General features: G+C 45.0%; 1 protein-coding gene across 1 annotated transcript; it reads right to left on the bottom strand.

The window, feature by feature from the left end:
• Nucleotides 1–1,238: 1,238 nt before the first annotated feature.
• LOC311528582 (testis-specific serine/threonine-protein kinase 6-like) lies at nucleotides 1,239–2,072 on the bottom strand (the record flags this gene model as incomplete). The annotated part of the gene is made up of 1 exon (XM_084643797.1): nucleotides 1,239–2,072. One exon carries the CDS (start codon nucleotides 2,070–2,072, stop codon nucleotides 1,239–1,241), a length of 834 nt encoding a protein of 277 aa, XP_084499923.1.
• Between the last annotated feature and the right edge of the window lie 13,756 nt (nucleotides 2,073–15,828).

The following is a 15,828-nucleotide window of genomic DNA, read 5'->3' on the forward strand; positions in this document are numbered from 1 at the left end:
TTGCAAAGCCATGTGCACTGGTTAGTGAAAGATGGATCCTGGATGGTGAAGCTGCTATCATTGATTTTGGTTGGTTTAAACAACAACAGAAGCGTTTGTCTAACAGGATGTGACTGTGGGCTTGATACGTGTCTCTATGGGAGCCTTTCCGTTGACTTCAGTGGAAGTTTGAGTCAGGCTTCATTTGAATAAGGGAAACGTTAAAGATTTTATTAAAAGGTCTTTTAAGCGCTTTCCCCCATAAGTGAAAGAGTCTTTGCAAGTGGGGGTTTGGCTATGGAGATTTATAGCAGAGATTTGGGGCCCGGTTTAAGAATAGTTGCTAACTTTTTATGTGCAGTTCTCAAGTTCCTTTTGGAGCTGGAAATGCAAAAGTCCCCATTTTTAGCAAAATAGCTATCATTTTCCAGCTTTATGCAGCTCTGATTGAGCCCAATCCAAAGTTTTGGCCCTGGAATCAGATCTGGATTTTGGACATCACCAAAGTTGGAGACTGTTCAGATCCCAGGTTCCAAAAGGAGGGAATCTCCCTCCAAATGAGTGAGGTAAGGAGCAACCTAGGAAATGGTGTTTGAAAACAGGCTGAAGAGCAGTGGGAAAGAGATTAAAAAGGTCTCCTCCAGCCCCCGCAAAGCCCTGGCCATGGCCCCTTTTATAAATGCTATCAGGTGACTCAGACTCAAGACGCTTTTTGGCAGAAAGGAATCAGGGAGCAGCACAGAAAGTCAGCCACATGGGAACTTCAGAGTTTATTATTGTCCGTTAGGGAGTAGGTGACACAAAGATCTTTGCTGCTATTTGTCCCACCATCTCATCCGCACACTGCCGCCTTCAGGCTTTGTGATGAAGTCCAAACCTGCCTGCTGGGGAGACCATCTCCTTCCTGCTGCCACTGGCAAGTTGATGGTACTCCAATGTTCCCTGTGGTCAATGCTTCTTTAAACAGCCCCATTCATCATTCTTGCCACTAGCTCAGCATGGTCCCGGTACCTTGAAATCCAACCTGCAGCAGCTTCATAGGGTGGTTGGGCCTTTAACCGTCTTCTAGCAACATGTGGTCACATCATCACTTTAAATCTTACTATCAGCTTCATGTGGCTGTTGCACCTGTAAATGACCCTAGTCCTTTCCAGCTCCTCATTGTCAATATCTGTTTAACATGCAGCTTCACAGGGTTGGTGCCCCAGCTGTCCCTGCACATGTCCTAGGGCTGGAATATATGGGGGAGCTTTGCCCTTTTAGATATCCCCTTTCAGCCAGCTGTTCTTGGTCACCTGTCCCACCCCAGGCCGGGAGGCTGGACTGAACTGGAGCAGCTGGGCAATGAGGGTTTTGCAGGGCTCAGGCAGAGGGGGAAGACCATCAGGGTAGAGGACCCCCTTCTTCTGGCGGCGGGGCATGCTGTGGATGTGGGTATCATCAAAGGGCATGCAGCCGGTCACCATCACATAGAGCACCACGCCCAAGCTCCATATGTCGTACTTCTTGGCGTCGTAGGGAATGCCCAGCAGCACCTCAGGGGAGGCATAGGCAGCTGATCCACAGTAGGTGGTGCTCAGATCTGGGTAGCCATGTGCCTCCTTGCCAAAGCCAAAGTCAGTGAGCTTTGCCCGGCGGCCATCAGAGGTGAGCAAGACGTTCTCACACTTGAGGTCCCGGTGCACCAGGTTCCGGTCATGAAGGTAGCGCACGGCACTCACAATCTGTCCAAAGATGTCCCGGGCCTCAGGGACACAAGGTAGTTTCCCCAGCCGCTGCACCAGCTGGAGCAGATCAGTGGACGCTGCTTCCATCACGATGTAGAGTTTCCCATTGCAGACCTCGATGAATTCAAAGACCCGCACAATATTGGGGTGCCGGATCACCCGCAGGATGGAGAGCTCCCGTGGTAGAAACTTGTGTACAAAGTCGGGGGGTGCCCGGCGCCGATCCACCACCTTGATAGCTAGCGAGCCCTTGTACTTGGCTGAGGTGGCCACCCTCACCTTGGAGTAACTGCCCTCACCCAGGGTCTGGCCTAGCTTGTAACCAAGCTCATTAAGCAGTTTGTCTCCTCCGGAGGTTCTTGACATGGTGCAGTGCGGCTTGATGGGTTCTGATGGGCTTGATTGGGGCTGGTGTTTGCTCCAGGGATTGAAAGCTTTAACCCATTGTGCGTGGCAGCTGTTGACTTTCACCCCCTCCCATGTTCCCACTGGGTACTTGGTCTAGGGCCATCCCTGCTCACCCGGGTATTGTGATGTGCTAGGAGTGTCATGGGCCACTCCCTTTGTGCGTTGCCAAGGGTGTCAAGTTAGCTCCCTTTCCTTCCTCCCCTCTTTGGGATCCTGGGCATATCATGTACAAAAGCAAGGGGGAAAGCTCCTCATGTTAATTTTCCTGAGGTTATTGTCTCTTCCACTTGAGTTTGGGATAGGCTCCTTGAAATAATAAGAGCTCAGTCATGAGCATCCTGGAAGGAGCAATTTTTGGGTTTTGCCAGACTGATGCATATTCTGCACAGAAAACTAGATATGTTCAAGTCAGGATTTACACAAAGTGGTACAAAAAGAATGGTTTTATACCCTGCCAAACCGCAAGTTGTTTTGGGTGGCTGTGAATATTTATTTTGTAGTTCTGAGGCTGTGTTACCGGAAGATTTAAAACAATTGTATTTAGCCAGTGATGTTGCCTACAAATGCAGCTCTTAATTTAAAACCTTTATTTTGAATTTATCTGTTCCGGTAATTAAGATTGTGGCCTGCCCTAAAGGAGGTTCCAGGGAAAGCGACAGCTAGCTAACTTTCCCTTGAAAGGACACGGATACAGCCCTCTGATCAAGAATAGACAGTCCAGGCAGTGAATCTTTGAAAACACAAGTAATATTTATTTAGAAATGAGTGGTTCCAGTAAAAGAATAGAGATAGATAAAATAAGGTTACAGTTAAAAAGGGAATGAAGCGACGCGACAAATAAAAACACAACCCTACAATAATAATTTCAATTTAACTCTATGGCATATAACAATATGATCATTCACTTAATACTATATACCTTATAACAATATAATAGTTAAACATGTAACAATATATTAATTAACCGGTCAATATTAAATACTTAAAAATAAGCATCTAGGAAGCGCTGGCTTGGTGGTTACTAAATGGGTAGGAGCAGATCTCACTCAGACACAAAATCCAACTTTATTTACACTTGCAGCCCATACATTCTAGGGGATGGTAAAATAAAAGGAAGATTGGACTTACAAGGGCTTTCTTAACAATCCCTCTGAACCATCTTTGAGGGCCTTCTGCTCGGTCTGTGTTTTGGGAGCGCTGGTAGCAATCTGTGCCGCTGTTCAAGCAGCTGCCTGTTCCACTGAGGAGAAGCTTCTCCTCAGGGAGCAGATACGGGAGGTAGCTGCTGCAGTGGCCTCGGCTGGCTGGGTGGCAGAAACGGCCATTGCCAGGGGCAACCTTGGAACCCTGAGTGGACTGCTGTTACTGCTGCTGCAAGAGCTGCTCGGGAACGATGCCAGCGAGCGTGGGTCGCGGGGTGGTCTTGGCTGCTCGGGAACGATGCCAGCGAGCATGGGTCGTGAGGTGGTCGTGGCTGCTCGGGAACGATGCCAGCGAGCGTGGGTCGCAGGGTGGTCTTGGCTGCTCGGGAACGATGCCAGCGAGCATGGGTCGTGAGGTGGTCGTGGCTGCTCGGGAACGATGCCAGCGAGCGTGGGTCGCGGGGTGGTCGTGGCTGCTCGGGAACGATGCCAGCGAGCGTGGGTCCCGGGCTGGTCGTGGCTGCTCGGGAACGATGCCAGCGAGCGTGGGTCCCGGGGTGGTCGTGGCTGCTCGGGAACGATGCCAGCGAGCGTGGGTCCCGGGCTGGTCGTGGCTGCTCGGGAACGATGCCAGCGAGCGTGGGTCGCGAGGTGGTTGTGGCTGCTCGGGAACGATGCCAGCGAGCGTGGGTCCCGGGGTGGTCGTGGCTGCTCGGGAACGATGCCAGCGAGCGTGGGTCGCGGGGTGGTCGTGGCTGCTCGGGAACGATGCCAGCGAGCGTGGGCCCCGGGCTGGTCGTGGCTGCTCGGGAACGATGCCAGCGAGCGTGGGCTCCGGGCTGGTCGTGGCTGCTCGGGAACGATGCCAGCGAGCGTGGGCCCCGGGCTGGTCGTGGCTGCTCGGGAACGATGCCAGCGAGCGTGGGCCCCGGGCTGGTCGTGGCTGCTCGGGAACGATGCCAGCGAGCGTGGGCCCCGGGCTGGTCGTGGCTGCTCGGGAACGATGCCAGCGAGCGTGGGTCCCGGGCTGGTCGTGGCTGCTCGGGAACGATGCCAGCGAGTGTGGGTCCCGGGCTGGTCGTGGCTGCTCGGGAACGATGCCAGCGAGCGTGGGTCGCGGTGCTGTTCTAGTTGCTTTGCTAGGATGGAAAGGCCATTAGCTCCTTACAGAAGCCTTTGCTATGGTTGTGGTGCTGCTGCAGTAGTAACTGCTTTGTGAGCGATGGCCGCCAGTGAGCCTTGTCTGAGGCTAGCGAGTGCTGTTGATGCTGGTGACTGTGGGTCGTTAGCTTTCTTATCCAGCAGAGTTCCACTGGCGTGGTTGCTGCAGCTCTGTGAGCCTCGTCTTTCTTCCACGTGTCCTGCAGCATTCCGCTCTCCTTCAGGTCCTTGTCCCCTACAAGGTTTTAGCCTGCTGGCGGTCGCCTTTATATACGATTTGCAGCGCATTAGCTATAATTTATTATCATAATTCAGCCAATCTGCTTTCAGGGATTTGCATATGCTAAATTATGTCATGTGTACCAACCTGACACTCAAGCTCAGCCAATCAGGTTCTAGAGATTAGCATATGTTGATTGTATGCTAATTAGTCATGTGTCCTAGTAGCGCCTCCTCCTCTCATAGACTTCTATGGGCTCAATGTGTTCCTATGGAGTTTTGCAGCTGAACAGCTACTTCCTGTTTGAAAGTCCCATGTATTCCTATGGGCTTCAACGTATCTCTATGGGATTTTGCTGAGTCATTCCCCACAGGAAGTGGAATTATTGCATCATAGGCAATGGACTCCTGTGTGCCCTAGAAATGGGATCTCTCACTATATTACATCAGCCTACAGTCATCATTAGTAGATTTTCTAATTTAAACTATTCTTAATTTTTATTTGATTACAGATTTATTCCTAAAACTAATTACTGTTCTGAGCATTCCAAAGGGTCCTGATACGATCACCACTCCTTTTACATTCAATTAAGCAGCATATAATTTTTCCAAATTTACACCCTGAAATTTTTTACATCCTGAAGTTTTTCTGCAAATTTCCAATTTAAAGTGTTTTAAGGCATTTCAGGCAACTGAGACAAAATCTCTGGTCACAGCTGGAGGAGCATATTTACAGCTATGGTGGTTCCTCCTAAGGGTTTAGAGGAGGACTCTCAATTTATCTTCCCGTGAAGAATCCCCAAAGAACTCCTTCTCGCCTAAGCTCTTGAACTTGGAATCATAGTCCTTTGAATTTTTAAAAAGATGATAATTGGGGCTGCATAAGAAAATTCAGACCAAAGGCCTCTTAGAGATCTACTTAATTTTAGATTTTTAATTTTGTTGCGGGTAATGATCATTGTTCTGAGGTTACATTTGAATAAATGTACCATGTATTTTAGAATACGTACTATTGATAGGGTATATTTATATGAAATATTTTAACTTCCCTCTCCAGTTTTTCTTTTCTTGAGCACTTGTTTGCTGAAGGTAAATGGTCTTTGTGGTTCTTGGTATAAATGTAGCTTGTCTGGATTCTGTGTGTGTATTTTCTAATTTTTTAATTAGACACTCTGAACAGCCCAAGGAGGCAACAAGAGAGCCCTAGGTACTGAAGAGAATAAGGGATTTGGGCAATCACATGGAGTCCTTGCCTGCACACGCATAACGTCACTGGTAGCCCTAAGTAAGGGCAACAAAAGGGGCATCTGATGCCTCCAGCTACCCACATGGGCCACTTGTTACGAACTCAATGGGGCAGGGAGGAGGGGAATAAAATACAGCCCCAGCAAGGGAAGTGAAGAACACTATATCTAACTGAAACAGCAGGGGCAGGAGGTATTTGGAGAGGCAGGAAGCAATTGCCTGAGTTGGGATTTGGTGAGAACTGCAGCATTAGCCGCCCTACTTTTGCGAAGAGTGAAGTGGGATCTTTAATGACCTCTGTTTTGGGTCTCTCATGAAAGATATCAGCAAAAATGCCCCTCAAACAGCCTGCCGGATTTCAGATCCAGTAACTGACTCAGAGGAAAGAGGGCTGCCTACCTTCAGTTCTTAAGCACTATTGGTTTTTCAGGATATTCCAAGGTTCTAATCCACGGTAGGGAACAGCTGCCTGAAAATTGTATTTTTTATTTAGTTTGTTTAAAAAAAAGTCTGAAACCACAAAACCCTTCATGGTTCTAATAATACTTTTGCCAATCAGTGCTGAAAGAAAAAAAAATTAGTCCAGGACTGAGCACTATCTTCCCTTATTCAGTCATTTCAGTATTTTTTAAAGTCACTGAGTTATATAACCACTTGAACAAACAGTAGTTATTAAAGCAGCTTTGGTTACAGTGGTGCGTTTGCTGGCACCTACTGCATTATAAGCACAATGTTAATTTTTATCTGCTATAGTACTTGCTGGCTTTACCAAACCCTCTCTCCAAGAGCCATCTTTTCTTTTCTAAATCCTTTTGCAAATACAGGAATTCACTGTGCCTTGAAAGCACAGCTTTTTATTAGGCTTAATGCAGAGAAGGGTCACTCCAGTAACAGCTGGAGGAGTCATCCAGTGTTAGCCAGGCACCACACTGCCTGAAATGCCTTGAGACAGAGGAGCGATATAAATGCTGCACCAGTCAGTTACAAGGTGGAACATTTGCTTCCTCCAGTGTGTGGACAACTGTGCTGGCTGGTGGGGTGGGAAGTGGGTCCCTTACTCCCATTCCGTCCTCAACTTCTTTGAAGAGTGTGGAGTCAGTATAGCTACTAGGGGATCACATCTGTATGGAGGCATAAGGGAGGAGGTTTCTTGTCTCCTATGTCCATGTGGTGCCAGATGCAAACTGCCCACAGACTCTTTCCATGCAGGCAGTCTAACGAGCAAACCTAGAATTCGTGCTTCTGAAGTGGTTAAGTCATAAACTTCTTTCTGCAGAAGAATTTGCCCAGTTTCCTGGTTTCACTGGATGACATTGGCAGCATGGGGGTGGGGAAGGAGAGCATGAAGAAGAAACAATTGGCCAAACTACTGAAGATGACAATTAAAAAAAGAAAAGAAATCCAGGAACAAAAACTGACAAAAATTCAAGTTAGGAAAGAACTGCAGCTTGAACCATATGCCACGAATGCTTTTATTTAAACACAGGAAAAACAGCACAGCACTCAGTAGGCCAGAGAGCTGTGGAAAGTCATTTATTTCTGCGGGCTACAGATTAATTCCTGGCACTTGCAGTTAGACTGTGATTCATAACCACAGTGACTTCAGATGAGGTTCAGGCTGCACTGTCAGTAAGAAGTGAGCGCTCCTAGGTGACTAAACACCACTGAGCTGACGTAGTAGATTTGAGGAATTTTTATGAGGGAAGATGATGCCCCATGTTCCCATTGGTTACATAGATTCCCTTCTTGTTATATTAGTGCCAGGGAGAAAAGCAGTCCTCAGATCTCTCAGTGAATAGGTAGGTACCATTCCATATGTGTGTAAGCATAATGATTCTGATGATGCACAGTACTTTGGGCTAAAGCAGGGCTTGAACTGTAGTTCAAGCAGTGGAATACATGGTGATCACAGGGGGTCCATGGCAAAATCATCTTTTAGGGGAAGCCCGTTTGTGTTGTTCCCAGAAGAGATGTGGCCCAAAGCACTGTGGGAGAAAAAATGGAGTAGCTGCTATGAACGATACCCAAATGGTAAAGGTTGCTGTGGCTTTGTACCTTGTAATACTGGTAAACCTACATCTGCTGAAGTGAGCTCCCAGTTTTCATGTTTCCAGCAAACTTGGTCGAGGCTGCTCTACGCAGGTTCAAATTGGCAACTGAGCTGTTCTCTCAGCCATGCTCTACTCAGAACAATACCTACCAGTTAGAAACCATAGATGCGTTATAAATCTCAAGCTCCCATAAAGCGATGCCATGATGGTTAGGAGAGAAGAGCCCAGCTGAAGAATAGGGTGGGGAAGGGCTTCTTCCCCAGATGGGGAATCTTGGGGTATCCAATGTGATACTAACATATATTTCTGGTCTTTCTGTAAACCCAAGGCTAAACTGATATTAGCTGCTGCTGTTCATGGTGCAGATGTTCTTGTTCAGCTCTATTCTTAGCCTGGTTCCTAACCCACAGTCTGCAGTATGACATGTGACTTTCAGAAGAAGCACTCAACTGAGACAGCAAGAGGAAGGAATGAGATATTTCTTCTTTGGAGAATACCATTAGACAGAGGAGGAGGAAAGAGCTCTGAGTTCTAACTTAAGTTAGAACTTAAACCAAACTTTTGTAAAGAATAAAGAATATTTTCCTCACTAAATAATAATAAGCCTGCAATACTGTTGTTCTGAGACATATGGTTAAAATTTTCAAACACACCTAATGACTTAGACTCCAAAGTTTCATTTAAAAAAGTTCCTTTAGGTTCCTAAATGCCCAAGTCTTTTCTGAATATGGGATTTTGACTCCTTAGTCGTAGAGGCACTTCTGAAAATGTAACCTAACTTATAGCAGGAACAGAAATGGGGGTACGAGAGGGATCTGGGACTCAGTTGACCTGGATTTAGTCTCTGGATTTGTCAGTGACTTTTTATGTTGCTACAGGCAAGTCATTTAATCTGTGTCTCATTGTCCCCTTTTTACAAATGGGGAATCTTTTTACGCACTGTTCTGTAAAGTGCTTTGAGATCCTGTGTAAATATGGCAAAGGGATGCAACCCTGTATGGGGACATATGATTTAGGGTAAGTCCAGGGTGAATGCACTGTCATTGTTCTGTGGAGAGGAGGTAGGCCTTCTCCGCCCTCTGAGGTGAGCAGCCACCTCCTCTCACTTTCTCAGAGGGAAGTGACAGTTGGAGGAGAAGAGGGGGATGGTTGAAGGATAGAGGCAGGCAGTGTGGGAGCCTGAGAGAAACAGAGACTCTGTGAGTAAACTGAGTCAAACAGGGAGCAGCCAGAGGGATGGGGGGAAACCCCGACTGAGAGAAACTGAGAGTAAGTGAGAGGCTAAGATTGGGCAGGAAAGATATACATGCAGATGAGGGTTCTTTTAGTTTAAAGGTGGCTGGTCAAGTCAGTCCACATTGGATGGTGTGTTCCTGAGCATCCCTTCCTCTTTGTTCCTAATCATCAGTTCCAGTCATCTCCTATCATTAATTCATGTGGCCCTGGAGATCTGGAACAGGAGATCCAAAGGTCCTTCTGATCCAGTGGTTTGGTCTAACGTGCAGTCATGCAAGCAAGAATCACTGGAATCGAGTTCATCTCTTCAGGAAGTCATGAGGCATTTTGAGGCTCAAAGACTACTTGGGTGCTAGACAGCATCCAGTGAGATATTTGGGGAAAGGGGAACCTTAAATTGGAAAAAAATAACCTATAAAATAATAGCCTGTGTATACAAAGATAGCTATAGGAATATTTCTTTATTAAGAGGGTTATATTTAGTTAAGTTCACTTAGCAGTAAGTTATGGTGTGTGTGTATATTTGAACCATTATAAATTTATTTATTATATGTATTAATCAATTTAATGTTATTGTAGGGAGGTGGAATCGAGTTCTGTTTGTTCTAGTTAATAAAATCCTCGTTTTTTTGACAAGCAGTTGTATTATCTTGGCTACCATTAAATAACCCTTTATTATGATGTAAAACCTGCCCCCCCTCACCAGCCCTCTCCTGCTGTTTAAATTATACTACCACTGTGATGGATCATTACTAAATCTTGTTCAGTAGTTTGGGGACATGGTGACCCTCAGGTGTATTACAAATTATAACACAATAACCCTCCTCTGAGAGTTCTGTTTACACTTGCATAACAGTCACTGCATAAGTGCAAGGTATTTTGTAAACCCAAAACAGTTTTATCTTGATGAGAGCTTGACCAACAAACAAATCAGTGCCTCTTAGGCCCCTTGGAGGAGCTTCAGAGCAAAGAGAGAGAAAGAAGTTGGGGGTATAATTGGGAGGCCCCTGTCATGTGGCTGGAGGATGTTTTGACTTTCTGTATTAGGTAATCATTGTAATTTTACCCTAGGGAGGCCGCACAGATGTATATTCCTTTCATTAGGGAATGAGAGGTGCTTCCCTTGTGAGACGATCTCTCCTATGGTGGAGTTAGTTGCTGGGAATTCAAAAGCAGATTAATCTCAACGTTCAGCTAATCAAACATGTCTCTGTGCTGTGTGTTTTGCTGTGGCTGCCCTTTCCCTGAGCTCCCGGATTGCTAGAGCTATGTCAGTTTAATTATTGGACTGTGAAGTACCAGCTGTCATTCACTACAGCAAACAACTGAGCTAACAAAACAGACATGAGAACTTGTTTACTTAGGATCATTTGTCCACTTCTTTGCATTCTTATTTATCGCTGAAGTCCCTATTATGATTGACTGTGGTTTATTTCAAAGGAAACCTCTGTTTTCCATTTAGTTTTAAAATGTTCTAATTTTTTAATCATGAACAACATTTTTATGTACTGTGGGCCAAACTCTACTGTCCTTAGGTGAGGACAATGCATGGTGTAGCTGAACAGGGAGTGCAGCATTTGGCCCTGTATTTGGAATTAATAATTTAGTAAAGTGTTTCCTGGAAGTTTCACACACGGCATCACATACTAAAGAGATGATAATATGTAAAAACATATTTTAGGATAATCACACCATTAGCAAGGGTTGTATCTAAAGCAGTTTCTCCATATTAATGATAGGCAAACCTCAAAAGGTTTGGGGCTTCTGGTCAATCAAATAAGGACACTACAGCTTGCATATTTACCTAAAGTTTATTTTAAATTTCCAAAGCTTTTAGGACTAAGTGCATTATAAACTACTGTGGAAAGTTAGCTTGGGTGTATTCAATATATGAAAAATGTATACAACATGTGTTGCTTGTCTTATGTCCCAGTCCCATGATCAGACCCCTGTAAAGGGCCATGTGGAGTCCCACTGAAATCAACAGGGCTCTGCATGGGCTCAGGGGTTGGCTGGCATGGATCTGATTGCAGGGCTGTTGGGTTGGGGATTTCCTGTGTGCGTGAACACTACCTAGTACACCAATGGCATAAAAAAAACTAATTCTAACAATTTCTATTAATGAAAGAACTGTAGCACCTAGTTCTATTGCGCTATACCTTGAACTCTGATCCTGCAAGTTACAATGCGTGAACGTACTTGCATAGAGCCCCTTTGACTTCAGTGAGGCTTCAGGTGAGTTGAGGGGGTTCTGCCCATGTTGTAACTTGCAGGATCAGGGCCTTAGGTATTTCTAAGGCACCTGTCACCTCTCTATCTAATCTTTGTGGTATCTCATTGATCAGCATGTATATATGTAGATAAAACACATACATAAGAATTAAAGGCAGCTGACAATTAATATTCTGACTTACAGACCTTGTCTCAGACTGTGCAAATGGGCACCATAAATTATTCCTGTTCATCTGTGTTTGAATAATTGGATCCTATTGCTGTCCATAAATGGGATGATTAGCTTTTTAAAATGAGTTTTCCCACATTTTTCTGGTGTTTCGTATTTCTGAATGTATTTGATTTTTTTTTGTGGTCATTTGGAAAGAGAGCCCTGGGCTGAAAAGAAAACAGCTTGTTGTCTTCATTATTGATGGTCCATATGAAACATTGTGACTAGGTTAGTGCTGGCACTAAGATTTGTATTGGTCTGGCTCTGCAGCCAGAATCACATACTGTACCTTTTTGAGTCCAATAGCACGCTCAGGTTATTAACATATGGAACAAATACAAGTGAGGTTCGGTTTGTAACACAGAGCAGGCGTGTTTTGATAGGAGATAACAAGGAAGCAACACAGCCCATAGCAGCAGGTCTTATTTCTTTCAAAAATGTTATTCTCCCTTTTTTAAAACTGCAAAATGCTATTCAGCAACCAATCTCAGAACTGTTAGAATAACTGAGCACGCCCAGTGCTGGTTTGGTGTGGTTGGAAAGCAAGCCGGCCCTTTAAAAGGGATGTACCAGAGGAACAACAAATCCAGACTGCTCAAAGACGCTTCATTGCCTGGGTCCCTTTTCTGTAGTAGAACGGCTACTCCAAATCTACTGTAACTGCAGGTGTGATTATTCCTGCTAGTTTATTTTAGCCCAGTAACGCTGCTGTTTGGCAGAGCTGTACTTGCAGAAGCAGAAGCAGAAACAAACATAACTGAGCACAGAGCCTTGTCTATGAATGTTTTATGAACATGTGTGTGTGGAGGTGGCAGCAGCCTGAGACAGTCTGGTGTTGTTGGAGGCTCTCCGTTCCCTGTGAGCAGCGACAGCAGTGGTGATCGTAGAGAAAGGCAGGGTTGGGTTTGGTTTGAAAGTCATACAGGTAGGATAGATATGGTCATTTTGTATAATTTTACATTCTTTTGCCCAAGAACTGGGTGGTGGTCTAAATACTCTGAGCTGGGTTTTTTCCCCTCCCTATGCAGATCAAAAGATTTTGTAACTTTTTTTTTTTACTGTTCAGAAGTAGATGTGATCCTCATCCTCCTTCTGTCCCTTTTGGCTGTCTTTTTCTCTTTCAGCCTCTCTCTAAAAAGGAGCAAGAGCGACTGTGACCTCCCAATTGCTGTGACCTCCCCAATGCCAGTTGGCGTACTGTTGTCATGATGTGTACCCCAAAGGTGGTATGTAATATGTCATTGGAACACTAGTAACTCAATGATCATTAATGTTCTTGTGTGCTACATGTACATCCACACAGGACCTTACAGATATGTGCTGCAAATGTGTTCTTAAAGTGTGTGTGGCGAGCAATGCCTAAGCCACTCTTGTTCCAGACAAGGGAATAGGGTTCCATCTGCTTGAACGTGTCGCCAATGTAAATTAGGCAAGGTGTGACCAAAGGCAAAGAAAAGTACATTGACCTGCATAGTAAACAAAGCCATCAGAAGAGTAAGCAGGGAAAGCTGAATGCTTAACATATGCAGACGGTACCCTAGGAAGCCTTCCTGCTTCTTGAAGCAGGGTCAATGAACTTTGGGAAGACAGCATGGCATCTACACCTCAACAAGAGAGAGACGCATTGGCTGGGTTTACTTTCCAAAGAATACATTTCTAAGGTTCACTGGGACTATGAAAAGAGAGGATTATCCTTTACCGGGCAGAGACATATGGCCAGGGCCCTTTTACAGCTGAGAAAAGTGCATCTGGGTTGGAGTCTCCGAGAACTGACTATAGGTGAGAAACCTGGTTAGGCAAAGATTGGAACTTGCGGAAGTTAAATTTTAGTCTTAGAAGAGTATTTTTACTTTTGTTTGTAACCATTTCTATCCTTACTCCTTCTACCTGATGTACCTATACATGGATATATCATTTATACTCATGACTTGTTGTTTAATAAACTTGTTTTAGTTTTACTATAAACCAATCCAGTGCCTGGATTGAAGGGAAGGGTATACTAACCCCAGTTAAGCTAACAGGCTGCAGTATATTGTCTCTTTAAAAGAGCAACAAACATAATGACTTCTGAGGCTCTTCAGTAGGGGGCTGGACATCACAGGACAGATGGTTTTGGGGAAATTTGGGATGGGGGAGTGTGTTGGCATCACTCTGTAAAAAGTAACGACAGTGGAAGCCAGGATGTGACCCATCCGTGTCAGGGCTGTGAGCCACAGCAGCATACTGTTGCAGGGCAGGCTGTGACACAGGACCTTACTGGTCTGGGTTGAACCCCAAAGCTTCACAACTGGTAAACACTCTCCTGCTGCAATGTAAATTCTGCAGCATGGGCTGACCAGGGAAGTGGTGTTGCTTTTCCAGTGTTCAAGTTTATTGACAATATTGTTGTAACAGCAAATTAAGAGCCTGGTTATGTGTTCCTTGTGCATCCAGAACTCCTATTCACACAAATGGGAATTTTAAGTGTTCCAGGAATATAGAATTGAATCATAGGCCAGTTTAAATGGTATTGGTACTATGCCACACAGCCAGTGCTCTGGTTTGCCTGTGATGGCATGTACAAATCTTACACTGGGCCAGGGCAGTAAGGGGTTAATGATTTGACCTGCAGGCAAATGATGGCTTCACCCCACAACACCTGCCAGAAATGCCCAGACTTGGGGAAATAATCAAGAGAGGAACAGAAGACAAAAGGGAGGATGCAGGCTTCAGCAGGCTGGCTGCCTGGGAAGGGGGAGGATTTCTTTTGTGGTTCTGAAAGGGATCAGGGGCCCTGAGGCCCAAGAGCTACAGGGTTCTTGGGAAAGAGAAGCTACAAGCTGTTCACCCCTGTGGTGAGTGGGAAGTCAGGCCAGATTCCTATGAGCTAAGGGAGACCAGCTGTAAATGTTTTTTTTCCCTTTTGAGTTGAATGTTTGAAGGTCTATTGAATTGAAGAGATTCTTCAGGCCTCGCTGAGGGAAAGGGAAGAGAGGTTTTGTTTGCCTCTCAGGAGCTGACCCCTGTCCTTTCCAGACTTCAGGTATTGACCTTTTGATTTTTATTTCATTTAAAGAGGGGTTTCCCCCTTAGCTTATGCTGAGATGGGTTTTCTTTCTAGCTATTGCTGTGCTGTTTGGCTTTTCCCTGAAGTGACTCCTGCATACATGGCACTTGGAGTGGGATTTTTTACCAAACTTCCCCAAGGGCGAAGGGGAAGAGTTGCCCAGTGTCAACAGAATGGAGATCTAAAAGTGGCTGGTAGAAAAACAGTCCCAACCAGAGCGAGGCAACATTTTTTTGTGCAAATCATTAATTTGCTGACAAATGCGAAGACAATTCACAAATTTGGGTTGATTTTGGTGAATTTTTTCAATTGAACCAAATATTTTTCCCCAAATGAAATGTTTTGACTCTTCGTTTCAGAAACCTATTTTGTTTTGGAATTTCACTCAATTTTCTTGAAAAAGTTTTTTTAAAAAAAGATTAAAATGGCCATTAAATGTTTCATTTTGGGTTGAACAACAAAATGTTTGACCTGAAACCATTTTTTTTTTAACTTTTTCATTTCACCTGAAAAATAAGATTATTTTTGGTAGACCTGATCCTATTTTTTTTCACTCCAGCCACTAAACTGAAATATCAATTATTTGCACAGCTTTAGTCCCCAACAGCAACAGCACCCAAAGCTCAGTGGCAGCAGTGAGCACTCAGCAACTCTGGAAATCAGGCGGTAAGTGTCTCCGGTTGAGCACTCCAATTGGGGGTACCTAAAATTAGTGAAGACTTGAATTTTTTTCATTAAGGGAGTTGCTGTAGGTCAATGGCTAAGGAGGAGACAAGAACCCAGGAATCCTGATTTCCAGACCCATGCCCTATTCACATGAACCTTCGACTCTAAGGCTGAGAATTTTAGTCCTAGGTTCTACCCCTCTCCACCAACTCACATACCTCTTAGTGGTCTTCTGAGGTGGAGAGGCAATGGCTTTTACCAACCCACCTCCTGAACTCTTTCAGAAGTGTCCACCCATCCCCCATTTATAGCAGCAAGATCAATAATTGCTCCTGTGCTCTTTCTGCAACAGCTCTTATCTCAGTCTGGGGATCTCCACCCCAGAGTAAAATAAGGGCTACTAGATACTTCAGGGGAATTCTGCACCACTGCGCAATGCAGAATTTTTCAGAAATTAATGTATGCACAGAATTTCCTTTTTTCCCCCACAGAAAAGGGCTGCAGA

The sequence above is a fragment of the Lepidochelys olivacea genome (assembly GCF_965140295.1).
Source record: "Lepidochelys olivacea isolate rLepOli2 genome assembly, chromosome: 11".
Lineage (NCBI taxonomy): Eukaryota > Metazoa > Chordata > Testudines > Cheloniidae > Lepidochelys > Lepidochelys olivacea.